The 14,856-nt window shown below is 61.5% G+C and overlaps 1 protein-coding gene across 1 annotated transcript; it reads right to left on the reverse strand.

Moving 5' to 3' along the window:
* Nucleotides 1-132: 132 nt before the first annotated feature.
* SCNN1D (sodium channel epithelial 1 subunit delta) lies at nt 133-14,784 on the reverse strand. The gene is made up of 14 exons (XM_055260894.2): nt 14,275-14,784; nt 6,393-6,505; nt 4,081-4,433; nt 3,378-3,585; nt 3,089-3,279; nt 2,791-2,879; nt 2,552-2,715; nt 2,351-2,449; nt 1,785-1,902; nt 1,619-1,697; nt 1,480-1,537; nt 1,221-1,279; nt 1,038-1,113; nt 133-924 (listed from the first exon to the last, which is right to left on the reverse strand). The coding sequence occupies exons 1-14, from the start codon at nt 14,588-14,590 to the stop codon at nt 568-570; spliced, it is 2,280 nt and encodes a 759-aa protein (XP_055116869.1). The 5' UTR covers nt 14,591-14,784; the 3' UTR covers nt 133-567.
* Nucleotides 14,785-14,856: the final 72 nt, after the last annotated feature.

The raw sequence follows: 14,856 nt of genomic DNA on the forward strand, positions 1-14,856 counted from the left end.
GCGAGGCTAGGCTGGGGCTGGTCCTGTCTCGGGCCCTGCGTTCAGGGAGGCGCCCGGTGCAGTCAGTCAGGGTTTCAGCTCACCGGGCATGGGGTGGCTGGAGGGGCGCACAGGCACACACTGGCCACCAGGTGGAGTCAACAGCTTTATTTCAGAGCAGCCCAAGTGTGTCCGTGGGGCCCGCCTTGCCTTCTGCCTCCCTGCAGCTGAGGTGGCTAGGCTTGACACACGTACACAGGTGCATCAGATGTGTGGACATGCACAGACAGACACAGGGAGCACGGGCACATCACAGCGTGTCAGCACGTCGAGCTGCACTTGTGTGCACGCGGGAACCCCCCTCTGCCCCGGGCCTCCTTGAGACCCACCCCAGGGTGGTTGACCAGAGGCGCCGACATGCCTGGTGTCTGCCTCTCCATGGCCGCGTGTGCTGCTTCCTGGGCCGCTGGATGACCTGGGAAGGCCCTGCAGCCGCTGGTCTGGCCCACCCTGGGCCGCTGGGGAGCCTGCTGCTGCCACAGCTCCAAGGACCAGGCCAAGAGATCGCACAGCCCTGGCAGGTCTGGTTCAGGTGTCCAGAGTCTCAAGGGGCTGGGTCCCAGCCCAACTCTCTTCAGCTGAGACTCTCGCCAGAACCCCTGGAAGCATCATCCGTGGGAGATGAGGCCTGCTGGGCCCCAGGTGGTCTGACGTCCCACCTGCAGGCGTGGGCATCTGACTGGCCTCTGGCTTGATGGTGGACGCCCCTGAGGCAGGGCTGGCTCTGGGCCAGGAGAACCACGCCCTGTGGAGCCGGCGGCCACCTAGCAGCAGGGTGAGGGCAGAAGCGTCGAGCAGCAGCTCCAGGAGCTCCAGGAGGGAGAGGACAGAGGCCCCAAACCACAGGCTGCAGAGGCTGCCCATGGCCGAGAGCAGCTGCGGCACCTGCAGGTGGGGTGGGGGCATGAGGGGCGGTCCCAGGCCCCTGTGCCCCTTCTGTGCAGGGCCAGCCACTGGCGCTGCCCCCACCCTAGCCCAGGCAGGGGGCCGAGGCTCACCGAATACACAGGCGCCTCCTCCACTGAGCGGTAGTTGAGCTCCTGGTAGACAATGTTGACTTTGGCCAGGTTGCTCCTGGGGCAGGATAGAGGCATGAGGGCGTTGGCCCAGACCTTCATGATGGGGAGGGGGCTTTGAGGGGAGAGGGGCTGGGCCTCTCTGGAGGGCGAGGGTGCACCCACCTCTGTCTGTGGCTCTGACGCGGCAGCCCCTGTTCACCTAGCGCAGCCAGAGTCCAGCCCTGCACACGGAAGGTTTGCTGTGGCCACAGCTCCCCCATGTCCCCGGCCATCCTGGGTACCACGGGTGGATGTGGGGGCAGAGACCATGGGGCATAGGCTGGGTCAGCCCCGGCCCTGCCCTTGTCTTGGGTGGGCTCTGTGGGACCTGTGGGGTCTGCCTGGCTGTCCACACCCCCACCCCACCACTTTGGGAACTCACAGCTGACTTGGCGGAAGGCCACCTGGAGGTCCCAGTGGAGAGCTTGAATGCAGACTCCCTGGAAGAGACAGCCGGGTGTCACCTGCCATGCTACCTGGGGCAATGATCCCTGGCCCTGACCCCAACACCCCCATCTCACCTGCAGGGCCTGGGGCAGCGGGAGGTACAGGGGAGCCGGTGGGTCTCCAGGTCCTGGTAGAGGCGGTAGAAGCAGTGTCCTTGGGGAGGGGTCAGAGGCATGCATGAGGCTCACCGTGACCCCCTGCTCATGGCTGGCAGAGTGGGAGGCAGTGAGCAGGACTCACCCCAGGCAGGGTGCCGGGCAGAGCTGCAGTACTCAGCCCCCGCCGGCAGAGGGTGGAGGTAGTAGCCACAGGAGCAGGTCTCCACCATCAGCTGCTGGAAGCAGGACACCAGGCAGGCCTGGGGACACAGGGGATGAGCAGGGACATGGGATGGAGCGGAGACCCAGGGGACAGAGCGGGGACACGGGGGACGGAGCAGAGACACGGGATGGAGCGGGGACACGGGGGATGGAGTGGGGGCCTCCATGGGGACTGCCCCGTTCCCAGGCCCTCTAGTACTCTCCCAGACCCCTCCCCCGTCCCCCCCCCGCACCCCCTGGCCAGCCCAGCCTCACCTGCCCCCACACCCCCTGCCAGCCCAGCCTCACCTGCCCCCACACCCCCTGCCAGCCCAGCCTCACCTGCCCCCGCACCCCCTGCCAGCCCAGCCTCACCTGCCCCCGCACCCCCTGCCAGCCCAGCCTCACCTGCCCCCGCACCCCCTGCCAGCCCAGCCTCACCTGCCCCCGCACCCCCTGCCAGCCCAGCCTCACCTGCCCCCGCACCCCCTGCCAGCCCAGCCTCACCTGCCTGGTGTAGGAGGTGTTGTATAGCAGCTCCACCTCCACGCCTTCCCTGCCTGCCATGCAGTGGCCGTAGGGGCTCCCGAGCCGGTGCACCTCATCCTGGGAGGGGACGCTTCAGTTCCATGGGCCCTGTCCCCACCCCCCAAAGCCCAGGCTGGGCAGGAGGCCCGGGCCGGAGGTTGGCTGCAGAGGCCAGCTCACCTCTCGGATGCTGATGGTGGCCTCCGTCCCTGGCCGGATACTGAAGCTGTGGTGCCCCAGGAAGGGCGTGTGGTTACGGCCGTGAACCATGACCTTGATGCCGGCCCGCGTGGACAGCAGAGGGAGGTGAGGCTGCTGCTCAACCCTGAGGACCAGGCCGACTCCTGGGAGGCCAAGGGCTGGTGTGAGGCCACCTGACCTGTCCCCTGCCCCCGCACCGGCCAGGGGCTGGCACTCACCGTGGGTGATGCCGGGGCGCTGAGCTGTCCAGATGCCATCGACCGTGTAGCAGCTGCCGTAGGTGGGGTGGTGGAAGGTCCGGAACTGTCTGGAATGAGAAACCAAGCTCAGACCTTGAATGTCGGCCACCCGTGCCCGTCACACTGGCCTGAGGGGCCATGGCCTGCCCTGTCTCTGTGGAAGGTTCCTCCTGGCCAGCCTTGGGTGGCTCCCAGCATTCAGCCAGAGGTACCCCAGGGGTGTGGCCATGCTCTGCGGGGTGGGACGGAAGGAGTGGCCCCTGCCCGCCACACTCACCGCGCCTGGCAGTCCGTGCCATCGTAACTGCAGGAGAGGACGAAGTGGTCGTCCTGGCTCCCGTGGCTGTCCTCCCACGCCGCAGGCAGCAGGGCCAGGATATCCACATAGTGGAAGTGGTACCAGTCCTGGACGGCTGCCACGCCTGACGCGTAGCTGCGGTAAAAGCAGTCGCCGCCCGTGCTGTTGCACTGGGAGAGGGGAGGGGGGGTCAGGTCTGTGGCCACAGCCCGGGCCCCGCTCCCCACTCGAGGCCCTGGCGGCCGCAGGCCCCGGCTGGGACACTCACCAGTCTGAACCCCACTCTGACCCGGCTGCCTGAGTGGCTCAGCCTCTGCAGACGGATCTCCTGGTCCAGGTGGAAGTGGGGCTCGCGGCGGGGGACAGCGGCGGAGAGGGCGGCTCTGCCTTTGCTGAAGTTGACACTGTACAGGGCGTCAATGTTCTCCCTGGCAAACTCGTCCAGCAGCTCCAGATGGCGGAGGACCGGACTCGGCCTGGGAAGCGGGGCCCTGGAGTCAGAGTTGCCGGCCCGGGGCCTCACACACACTGGCCCCAGCATCCCAGTGTGTGCTGTCGGGACAGCAGCCCCTCCCCCACTCAGGACGCCCAGTGGGGTGAGCTGGACCCAGAGCTGGAGTTGGAGGCCGTGGCTGCCGGTGAGGTTGGCCCCGGAGCCCGGCCCGCTCACAGCCCCGCCCACCTTCCCTCCTTCTGGAGAGCCTCGCCCTCCCCCACCTCTCCTCCCAGGCTCCCAAGTGCCTGGGTGGCCCTCCAGGGTGGCACTGACCACACCGAACCCCCTCCTCGGTGGTCTGAGAGGTCCCGGCTGGGCATCGAGGTTTGGGGAGGTCACAGTGACCAGGAGGGTGGCACTGACCACACCGGGCCCCCTCCTCGGCTACAGGGGCCAGTGGGGCTTTGGTTAGAGACAGTCACAGAGGCGAGGAGCTGGGGCGGCCGCCCCTCCCACCGACAGCCCTGGCCCTCACCGGCGTGGGTTCCCGTCACACAGGGTGACCAGCGGGAGCAGCTTGCGCTCTGAGTGCACAGAGACAGCCATGAGGACCGGGCGGTGCCAGTGACGCTCAAAGAGGAGCCCCAGCTGCCAGCAGAGCGCGACCAGGGCTCCCAGGGACAACAGCCCCCAGGACGTCGTCTTGAGGCGGTTCCCACGGGAGCAGACCAGGTGGATGGCGCCGTGGATGGTGGCGTTGGTGCAGAAGAAGGTGATCAGCTCCCGGAACGAGGCGGGCAGCTCCACCAGCCCCTCCTGGTGCCCCTCCTTGGGCGGCTGCGGTGGTGCTGATGGTGGCCCTGGCCTGGGGGGCGTCTGGGCTGCAGCCTGCGTGCAAAGAGCGGCCTCAGCAGGGCCCAGCCTGCACCCACTCAGGCCTCCCCACCCTGGGCCTGTCGTGTCCCTCAGCCACCAGTGCCCCGCCCTACCTGCTCGGTGGCTCGGACAAGCCCCTCCCAGGGTGCTCTGACACTGCACCCTTCTCCCCGGATACACCCATCCCTGGCACGTCTCAGTGTAGCCTTGGAGCTGAGTTTGAGTTTGGGCTGCTGGGGCAGCAGGACTCAGAGAACGGGGTGCTCAGGCCCTGCCTGGCCCTGTTTGCAGGCAGGGTTGTGCTGAGTGGGTCTGTGCTGCTGCCCCTCCAGGTGGCAGGGCCTCTGGGGAGCCACAGGCCCAGGTGATCTGCCCAAAAGGCAAGTACTGTAGCATGTCCATGGGCCCCGCGTGGGGTCTGGGGCCCTGGGGAAGACTTGCCCTTCTGGCCTCTGATGGCTGCACCCACCCCAGCCCCCAGTGTGACCTGCTGAAGACTGACTGTGCCAGGCCCATCCAGCCAAGTCCAGGAAGCGTCTGGCCTGGACACTGCTTGGCTCTGTGGCTCAGGGTGGCCCCACTGAGCTGAGTGCCAGGGCCAGCTGTGGAGACACAAGGGCCCCACCAGCCACTGCCTTCCCCGTCCTGCGCTGGAGGCTCTGGGGTCCTGGGACAGGCCTAGCTCCGGTCCGTGAGGCTGTCCCGCTGCCCAAGCCTGCTCCAAGGTACTCTGGGGAGGTGCTAGAGCGAGCCAGAAGCTTCAGGGCCTGGGGACACCAGGTGGGGATGGCTCCCCTCGGGTGTGTGGGCCGCACAGGCCTCCAGGCAGCCTGGCCAGGAGCTCCACCACCGGGCACATGGCTCTGCTCATGCTGCGTCCCCATGGCCGTCTGAGCAGGGAGGCTAAGAGGCTCGGAAGGGTCTTTCTGACTCCAGTCCCCACTCCTCATCTCCACCTGGCGCATAGACAGGGCAGCGCCATCCCCCCTAGTGGGGGCTGCCAGGCCAGCAGAAGTGGGAGCTCTGGGGTCTGGAGGGCCAGTCAAGGCCTCCAGGGCTTCTGAGATGAGGCAGGGCCTGGACCCCTGGTCAGAGAGGAGCCAGACCCCACCCTGCATGTGCACGTGCGTGTGTGCGTGTGTGTGAGACAGGACTACACTGGCCTCTCCGCCCCGTCTGGCTCTGCGCTGTGCCAGGTGGCCAACACATGTTTACATGTGGGTAACCCATGAGATGCGCAGTGCCTGGACAGGCAGTGTCTGCAGTGTTCTCCCAGAGTCTGTCCAGCACACACTATGTACCCCAAATGGTCCAGCACGCACTGTGCACCCATAATGGTCCAGCACACACTGTGCACCCCCAATGGTCCAGCACACACTGTGCACCCCCAATGGTCCAGCACACACTGTGCACCCCCAATGGTCCAGCACACACTGTGCACCCCCAATGGTCCAGCACACACTCTGTACCCCCAATGGTCCAGCACACACTCTGTACCCCCAATGGTCCAGCACACACTCTGTACCCCCAATGGTCCAGCACACACTCTGTACCCCCAATGGTCCAGCACACACTGTGCACCCCCAATGGTCCAGCACACACTGTGCACCCCCAATGGTCCAGCACACACTGTGCACCCCCAATGGTCCAGCACACACTATGTACCCGCAATGGGACACAGCCCTCTTCAGGATAAAGAGGCACTCAGGGATGACCTGCCCCATCGTCACGATGCAATCCTGTTCCTGATGGCACAGGGGGCCAGGCATCGGAAGGAGACCCCCCAACCCAGCCCCTGGTACCTCAAGGCGGGAGCCCCCCGGCCAACCCCACCCCCCCAGCCCTACCCCCCACCCCAACCCCCCCACAGTACCTCGAGGCAGGTCCCCCCCACCCCAACCCCCACCTTGGTACCTTGAGGCAGGGCCCCCCCCACCCCAACCCCCTCACTCAACCCCCCCCCCACGGTACCTGGAGGTGGGAGCCCCCCCGTGTGGCTGCTTCCATTCTCCCGTCCTTGCTTTGGTGCTCAGCCATTGCGGGGGCCGCTGGCAGCTCTGAAGCAGGATGGAGCCTGTGGCCTCCTATTTAAAACAGGCCGGCTGGGCGTGGGGCCATGCTGCAGGCGAGGGAGGGCCCAGCCAGAGCAGCCACACCTGCCCCGACCCAAAAGGGGAATTCCTGGGGGACAGAGATGCCCATCCCTTTGCAGGTGAACCTTTCCCATCCTGAGCCCTGCAGGGGAGGCCTGGGGTCCTGACCCTGGCTGAGAGTAAGGGGCTGCAGCCTCTGGAGGGAGGGGGAGGGCAGTGTTGGGCTGAGACCTCCTCGGAAGCCCCATTTTTCTTTCTTTTTTTGAGATGGAGTCTCACTCTCGTTGCCCAGGTTGGAGTGCAATGGCGCAATCTCGGTTCACTGCAACTTCCACCTCCCGAGTTGAAGCAATTTTCCTGCTTCATCCTCCTGAGTAGCTGGGATTACAGGCACCCGCCACCATGCCAGGCTAATTTTGTATTTTTAGTAGAGATGGGGTTTCTCCATGCTGGTCAGGCTGGTCTCAAACTCCCAACCTCAGGTGATCCGCCCGCCTCAGCCTCCCAAAGTGCTGGGATTACAGGCGTGAGCCACCATGCCTGGCCCAGAAGCCCCATCTTTCTCTGCCAGCTCCTGGAACTCAGATCCAGGGCCGTCGTGGGCTCCCAGCACTCCCTCCCTTCCCTGCCTGCTCTCCTCCTGCAGCTCTGACCACAGGAGTGTGTGGCTGACAGACACTGGGTGGGGACCTCAGCTCCCAGATCCAGTGTCCGTCAGGACCAGCCGCCCAGCCACTGGGACAGGTGCTAATGTGGGAACACCAAGGGCCCGGGTGTGGAGACGGCACCTGCTCCCCTGAGTGGGCACAGGGGCTTGCCCTCCTTGCTGGACACTATAGCAGCCACCAGCCACACCACACACTAAGATGACGCGTCACACACTAAGACAATGGGTCACACAGTAAGGGCGCAGCACACTTTCAGTCCACACCCACATCACACACACCAAGATGCTGGTACACATGAAAGTGACTCACGACCACCAGGCGCGGTGGCTCATGCCTGTAATCCCAGCACTTTGGGAGGCTGAGGCGGGTGGATCACAAGGTCAGGAGTTTGAGACCATCCTGCCTAACATGGTGAAACCCCGTCTCTACTAAAAATACAAAAAAATTAGCCAGGCATGGTGGCGTGCGCCTGTAGTCCCAGCTACTCGGGAGGCTGAGGCAGAAGAATGGCGTGAACCCGGGAGGCAGAGCTTGCAGTGAGCCGAGATCGCGCCACTGCACTCCAGCCTGGGCGACAGAGTGAGATTCTGTCTCAAAAAAAAAAAAGAAAGTGATTCACGACACACTAAGACCCCACACACGCTAAGACCACACACAAATGCTAAGACCTCACACACGCTAAGACCTCACACATGCTAAGACCACACATGCTAAGACCTCACACATGCTAAGGCCACACACACGCTAAGACCACACACACGCTAAGACCACACACACGCTAAGACCTCACACATGCTAAGACCACACACATGCTAAGACCACACATGCTAAGACCTCACACACGCTAAGACCACACACACGCTAAGACCACACACACAAAGACCTCACACATGCTAAGACCACTCACACGCTAAGACCTCACACACACTAAGACCACACACACGCTAAGACCACACACACGCTAAGACCACTCACACGCTAAGACCTCACACAGGCTAAGACCACACACACGCTAAGACCTCACACACGCTAAGACCACACACACTAAGACCACACAGAAGCTAAGACCTCACACACGCTAAGACCACACATGCTAAGACCATACACACACTAAGACCACACACACGCTAAGCTCCAGCCTGGGCTACAGAGCAAGACTCCGTCTCAAAAAAAAAAAAAAAAAAACAAACCTTCATCTCCACAACCCCGTATTGTAACCAGACATTCCCTTCTACTGATAATAACTCTTTTTTTTTTTTTTTTTGAGACGGAATCTTGCTCTGTCACCCAGGCTGGAGTGCAGTGGCATGATCTCGGCTCACTGCCCACTAAGACCACATACACGCTAAGACCACATGTCAGGGTCCAAATCACAGTTTCCCAGGCTGGCGTCTTCAGCCCCAGTGCGGTTGTGTGTGGAAGGCAGGTGTCCCTGTCCCCAAGGACCGCCCCATCCCCGTCTACTGTAGGACCCTAGATATCCAGGTGGCCTCACCGTCCCAAATGACCAGACCCAGCCGGGCCCAGGTTGGAAGGGTAGGTTCTGTGTTCCTGACATCCTGCCCCAAGTGGTGCTGGGTCCCTGGGCTTGGCTGGGGGAGCCCAGCCCCACAGGGTCCGGCAGCAGAGCGATGGCTCTGAGGAGGGTGAGGTCACCTGCCTGCCGGCTCTAGAAGGAAGCAGCTGCCACCGGTGACGTCCCAGAGAGGGAAGCGTGCTGGAGTCACCCAGGCCTGTGCGAATCACAGCTTCGTCACTGGCTGTGTGGCCTTCCTGAGTTACTCAACCTCTCTGAGCTGATTTCCTCGAGTGCCAGATGGGGCTGGGGCTCCTCTCCAGGCTTGCAGCAGGGGGCTTGCTGATGTCATGGAGACCCTACAGGTCAGCGGCAGGGCCCCCGGACACAGCACAGGCCTGGGGCTTCTCCCCCACCACATCTGGGCAGCTTTGTCCGTGGGCCGCGCCTGCCGAGGAGACAGGGCACACACGGCCCGGGGGGATACTTGGCAGCTGGGGACAAGTTCCTAGGTGCTTGCCAGAGATTGTGGCTGGAAGCAGCCTGCGCCTCCCTGTGTCCCCAGGAGTGGCCTGGCAGAGAGCCTGGCCTTGGTGCAGGGTGCAGAGAGAGAAAGAGCCCAGGTCCAGCCAGTGGGGCCCGGTCCAGCCAAAGGGCAGCTTGCAGGAGCAAGGCCCCCGGCTTCCTGTGGGATGGGGGAGCCCTGGCCGGGGGCAGGGCACACCTTCGATGACCCATGCCCTGCAGGGCCTGAGTCCGAGCACATCTCGGCTGGATCACACAGCGCCAGGCTCCACCCCCCTCCCCTCCTCCTGGGGAAGGCCTTGAAGGGCTGAGGTTCAGTCACCTGTCCCACACCCCTGTATCAGGCCAGAGAGGAGGCAGAGCGGGTGGCCACAGAGCACATGTCCAGCACTAGTGAAGCCAGATGGTCCTCCCCCTCTTCTGGGCCATCCCCTCGCTGGCCCGGTGCAGGGGGTGGGGTGGGGCAAACCCAGTTCCTGGCATGTGGAGGTCCTGTGGTCACTGCACCATGACCAAGTGAGCCTGAATGAGAGAAGGGATGGGCAGGCATCCCTGGTTCCCTTTGGCCCCATGCCTCTGCTGTCTCCCAGGAAAGACAGCCAGGCCCCATTTACCGAACATGGCTGTGAGTTCACCTCCTTGGGCCGCTGAGGTGGCCGGGCCACAGGTAACGAGGGAGCGGTGTTGTCTTCCGTGACAGCAGTGCCCTGGAGATGGCAGGCGCCTGGCATCTGTGGGACCCCGGCCGGGACCTCTTACCCCAGAGCCCCGTTTCCTCCCCTGGGGTGAGCGTCCCCCACTCAGAGTCACTCTGAGTCAGCCCTGGGAGGGTTCTGGTGCAATAGACAGGCAGCCCAAGGTTGAGATTCCTGTGGGTATGGGCAGGCCAGGGGTGGCCTGGGGTCCCTCTGGGGTCCTGCACCCAGGCAGGTGAACAGCCTCCCAGGCAGAGCCCCCTTGGCCCTGGGCATCAACTGCACTGTCCGGTGGAGCCTCCACAGAACAGGCACTAAGGTGGCACCAAGGTGCCCCCGGCTGCTGGCCTGGGTGGGTGCTGAGGGTGGGACTATGGAGCTTGGGGTCTGGCCGGTGTCCCCCGCTGGGAGGAGTGAGGTGTGTGTGCGTTGCCTTCTAGGTTCCCTCATAAACCAAAAATAAAATTATAAGCCCTGAACTGTCTGAATGGACCCCTGGTCTTAGCCACGGGCGTTCCAAAGTTAACCTGAAAAACTAGCTCAGCTGTGATGGGAAGGGGGTCGGACGCACCTCATGCCTCTTCCCTGTTGGAATTCAGGCACAGCTGACCAGCATCAGCATCACCTCAGGCCTTGAGTCTGATAAGAAGCATTTATAATTGATTCTCTGAGGCCTGTGACCTGGTGGCGTCATCTGCGATAAAACCTTCATCCCCGCTGGGCGAGGTGGCTCACGCCTGTAATCCTAGCACTTTGGGAGGCTGAGGCGGGTGGATCATGAGGTCAGAAGATCGAGACCATCCTGGCTAACACGGTGAAACCCCGTTTCTACTAAAAGTACAAATAATGAGCCGGGCGTGGTGGCGGGCGCCTGTAGTCCCAGCTACTCGGGAGGCTGAGGCAGGAGAATGGCCTGAACCCGGGAGGCAGAGCTTGCAGTGAGCCGAGATTGTGCCACTGTACTCCAGCCTGGGCTACAGAGCAAGACTCCATCTCAAAAAAAAAAAACAAAACCCCCCAAAAAACCTTCATCTCCACAACCCCATATTGTAACCAGATATTCCCTTCTACTGATAATAACTTTTTTTTTTTTTTTTTTTTGAGATGGAGTCTCGCTCTGTCGCCCAGGCTGGAGTGCAGTGGCATAATCTCGGCTCACTGCAGGCTCTGCCCCTTGGGGTTCACGCCATTCTCCTGCCTCAGTCTCCCGAGGTGGCTCACACCTGTAATCCCAGAACTTTGGGAGGCTGAGGCAGGTAGATCACCTGAGATCAGGAATTTGAGACCAGCCTGGCCAACATGGCAAAAACCCATCTCTACTGAAAAATACAAAAATTAGCCAGGTGTGGTAGCGCATGCGTGTAGTCCCAGCTACTTGGGAAGCTGAGGCAGGAGAATCACTTGAACCTGGGAGCGGGAGGTTGCAGTGAGCTGAGATCAAGCCATTGCACTCCAGCTTGGGCAACAGAGTGAGACTCCATCTAAAAAAAAAAAATTATAGAAAACGTTCTTTCTACAAAAATTCTTATTAAAAGGTAAATTATTTTGTCTAATTCAAAGCTTATTTAAAGTTTATGTATAAAATGAGGTAAAAAGAACAAGGAAATACAAGAGACCAAGGAAAGTTATAGATATAAAGAGGTCTTTTTGTTAAGTAAGGTTAAAAGAAAAATAATTTTATATGAGAATCTTGTATGGTAAAGTTTTGTCCTTAAATAAATGACTGGTTGTTTAAAAAAAGGGATGTTCAGGACAAACTAGAAAGTCCACATGTCGTGAATGGTCTGTGTGAGTTGCAATACATTTGGTAAAAAAGGAATTTATAAAAATGTTACATAATAGATTGGGTGCGGTGGCTCATGCCTGCAATCCCAACACTTTGGGAGGCCGAGGAGGGCAGATCACTCGAGGTCAGGAGTTCGAGACCAGCCTGGCCAACATGGTGAAACCCTGTCTCTACAAAAATATAAAAATTAGCCAGGCGTGGTGGTGCATGCCTGTAGTTCCAGCTGCTCAGGGGGCTGAGGCAGGAGACTCAATGGAACCTGGGAGGCGGAGGTTGCAGTGAGCCAAGATCATGCCACTGTACTCCAGCCTGGGGGACACAGTGAGACTCCATCTTTAAAAAAAAAATTGTTTTAAGGGGTAATGAATGCCGGTCCATGTCCATTCCTATCTGGCCTAGAAAATTTAATGGGCTGTAAATCTTTTAACTGTAAGTCCCTGGGTCATAGGGAGTCCCACTGAGGGACAGGATTGACTGAGGGTGGGCAGCCACACCAGCCCAGCAATGCTATGAGACACAATGAAGATTTGGTAGCCATTGATGTTGCCTCTGGCAAATCTTGGCCAGAAGGGGGTGAATGTAAACCAAAAATTAAATTCTAAGGCCCCCCAGCCATCCGAATGGACCCTTTCCCTCAGCCAAGGGCATTCCAGTGTTAACCTGGAAACTTGCTCAGACTATGGCGGGAAGGGGTCGTGGGTCATGCCTCCTCCCTTTTGGAATTCAGGAAAAGCCGACTAGCATTAACATCAACACAGGCCTTAAGTCTGATAGGAAACATTTACAATCTATTCACTCTGAAGCCGGCAACCTGAGGCTTCAGCTGCGTGGAAAACCACAGCCCCTTACTGCAACCCAGACGTTCCTTTCTATTGAGAATAACTCTTCCAACCACTGTCAATCAGAATCATTTTGAATCCACCTATAACATAGAGGTCTCCCCACACCACCCCACTTATCCTGCTCTTTCAGATTGAACCCGTGTAAATAAATAATGTCTCCCTAAAATGTATAAAAGCAAGCTGTGCCACAAGCACCTTGGGCACCTCCCGAGATGTCATGGGCATGTCGTTAACCTTGGCAAAACAAACAGCTCCGCCTCCCGGGTTCACGCCATTCTCCTGCCTCAGACTCTCCGAGTAGCTGGGACTACAGGGCCCGCCACCACGCCCGGCTAATTTTTTGTATTTTTAGTAGAGACGGGGTTTCACCGTGGTCTCGATCTCCTGACCTTGTGATCCGCCCGCCTCGGCCTCCCAAAGTGCTGGGATTACAAGCGTGAGCCACCGCGCCCGGCCTGGCAAAACAAACTTTCTAAAGGGACTGAGATCTTCCACAGTTTGCACCCTCCAGGCTGGGTTCTCTGTCCCTCAAGCCCCCTCTGGCCAGACAGTCCCTGCTGTTCAGAGGCAACCAAGGCTTTCTGGTCCGACCCCGGGGGCTGGAGGAGGTGGGGGCAGGAGGTGGTAACTGGGTTGGGGGATGTTTTCTTCGTTGCCAAAGCAGAGGGTGCCCCCCGCTCCCCAAGATGCTGAGGGTGGTCCCTGTTGTCCTATTCCTGAAGCTGCCAGAGGAAGTCCCTCTGGAGGGCCGGCCCACAGCAGAAGGGCTGCTCCTGCCCTCGGAGGGTAATCTCAGGGTTGAGAAGGTTACAGCCACCATCCGCCACCAACCTAGCTGCTTGTGCCGATCCCGCTGGCCAAGGCCATCGGCTCTATGGCTACAGGCCTGGGCAGCCTGTGTCCTGCTTACCAGAAGACCACAGATGCATGTGGGTGGGGTGGTGGGGTCTTGGCAAGGCGTGCTGGCCACACCTGTCCGGGGCACCTTCTCCCTGGGGTGTGACTCAGCCATGTTCCTGAGCAGGGGCCTCTGAGCTGGGCCTCGCTGCAGCCTTCCCACCTGCAGGGCCCCCACAGGTGTGCTCTCATCGCACACTCCTGAGGGACAAACAAGGCAGGGCGGGCCTCCATCTGCCGCAGGCCACAGCCGTGAGTGTGCATGCGAGTGGACCTGCTGGTGCCTGTATCTGCGGCCGGTGTGGCTTCCCTTACATAACTTTCCATGCTGTAAAAACAGCTCGGCCTGCCCTGCATGGGAACGGCAGAGGCCTGAGAAGAGGCAGAGGAAGGAGGCTGGATGCTGAGATGTTTTCCGAAGGTGGAGCCGGTGACGGCAGTCATGGAGGCAGGCTGGATTCCCACGGGCTGAGGCTGCGTGGACACTCCTCCTGGCTTCTGCCCCAGGGCCTGCGGTAGCGTCTCAGACCCACCAAGGTGTCCCAGAGGGGCAGAGTCAGGGCTGAGCATGGACACAGCCTGCCCTCTGCCCGTAGCCACAGCGGGACCGACTCCCAATGTTCAGCCACCTTGCTGACCTGTGGCTGTACCTGAGAGGCAGTCAGGGTTGGGGCAAAGGAGAGGGCCACAGGCAGCCAGGTGGCGAGTTCCACCTCCCGATCCCCCACCAGGGTACCACCCTCAGCTCCCCGCTGTCCTCAGGTGCCTCTCAGGGAGGCGGTGGGCTGTGCGCCTGCCCCTAGCGTCCCACCCCAGCGCCCCGCCACCTACCGCTCCCTCCCAATGTGTCTGGGGTCAGAGAGAGGTGGAGAGGACGCAGCGCCCCGCGCTTTCTGCAGTCTGTCCAAGGGGAGGTCAGGGGCATCCCGGGGCTGGGCAGGCCCCTGCAGGGGGATGGTGCTGGGGCGGGGGCGTCCTGGGGCTGGGAAGGCTCCTGCAGGGGAGGGTGCAGGGGTGTGGGTTGCAAAGCAATCCCACGCGTGTCACTCTCGGGTCCCTGAACGAGAGAGCTCTGAGCTCCCTGGAGCCCAACCCTCCGCCGAGTCTCCAGGGGCCCGGGACGCTCCATGCCCGGGCCGCGCCGCATCTCCCCTAAAGGCCGGGCGGGGCGTGGGAGCGGAGGACGAGGCGGGAGCCCGGAGCCGGGAGGCGGGAGGGTCGGGGTCCTTTCTCCACTGGGGTCGCCCTCAGCCGGGCCTGCCGCCCTGGGCCGTGGCCCATGGGGAGCGAAGTGCGCGGCTTCGGGGTCCGGGGCTCTCGCGCCCACTAACGGTGCCCGGAGCCGCCCGCCAGTGCGCAAGCGCCGCTCCCCCCGCCAATCCCCCGGGGTCGGCTGCGAGAGAGAGTCGTGGG

The sequence above is a fragment of the Symphalangus syndactylus genome, chromosome 22, assembly GCF_028878055.3.
Source record: "Symphalangus syndactylus isolate Jambi chromosome 22, NHGRI_mSymSyn1-v2.1_pri, whole genome shotgun sequence".
In the NCBI taxonomy this organism is placed as follows: Eukaryota; Metazoa; Chordata; class Mammalia; order Primates; family Hylobatidae; genus Symphalangus; species Symphalangus syndactylus.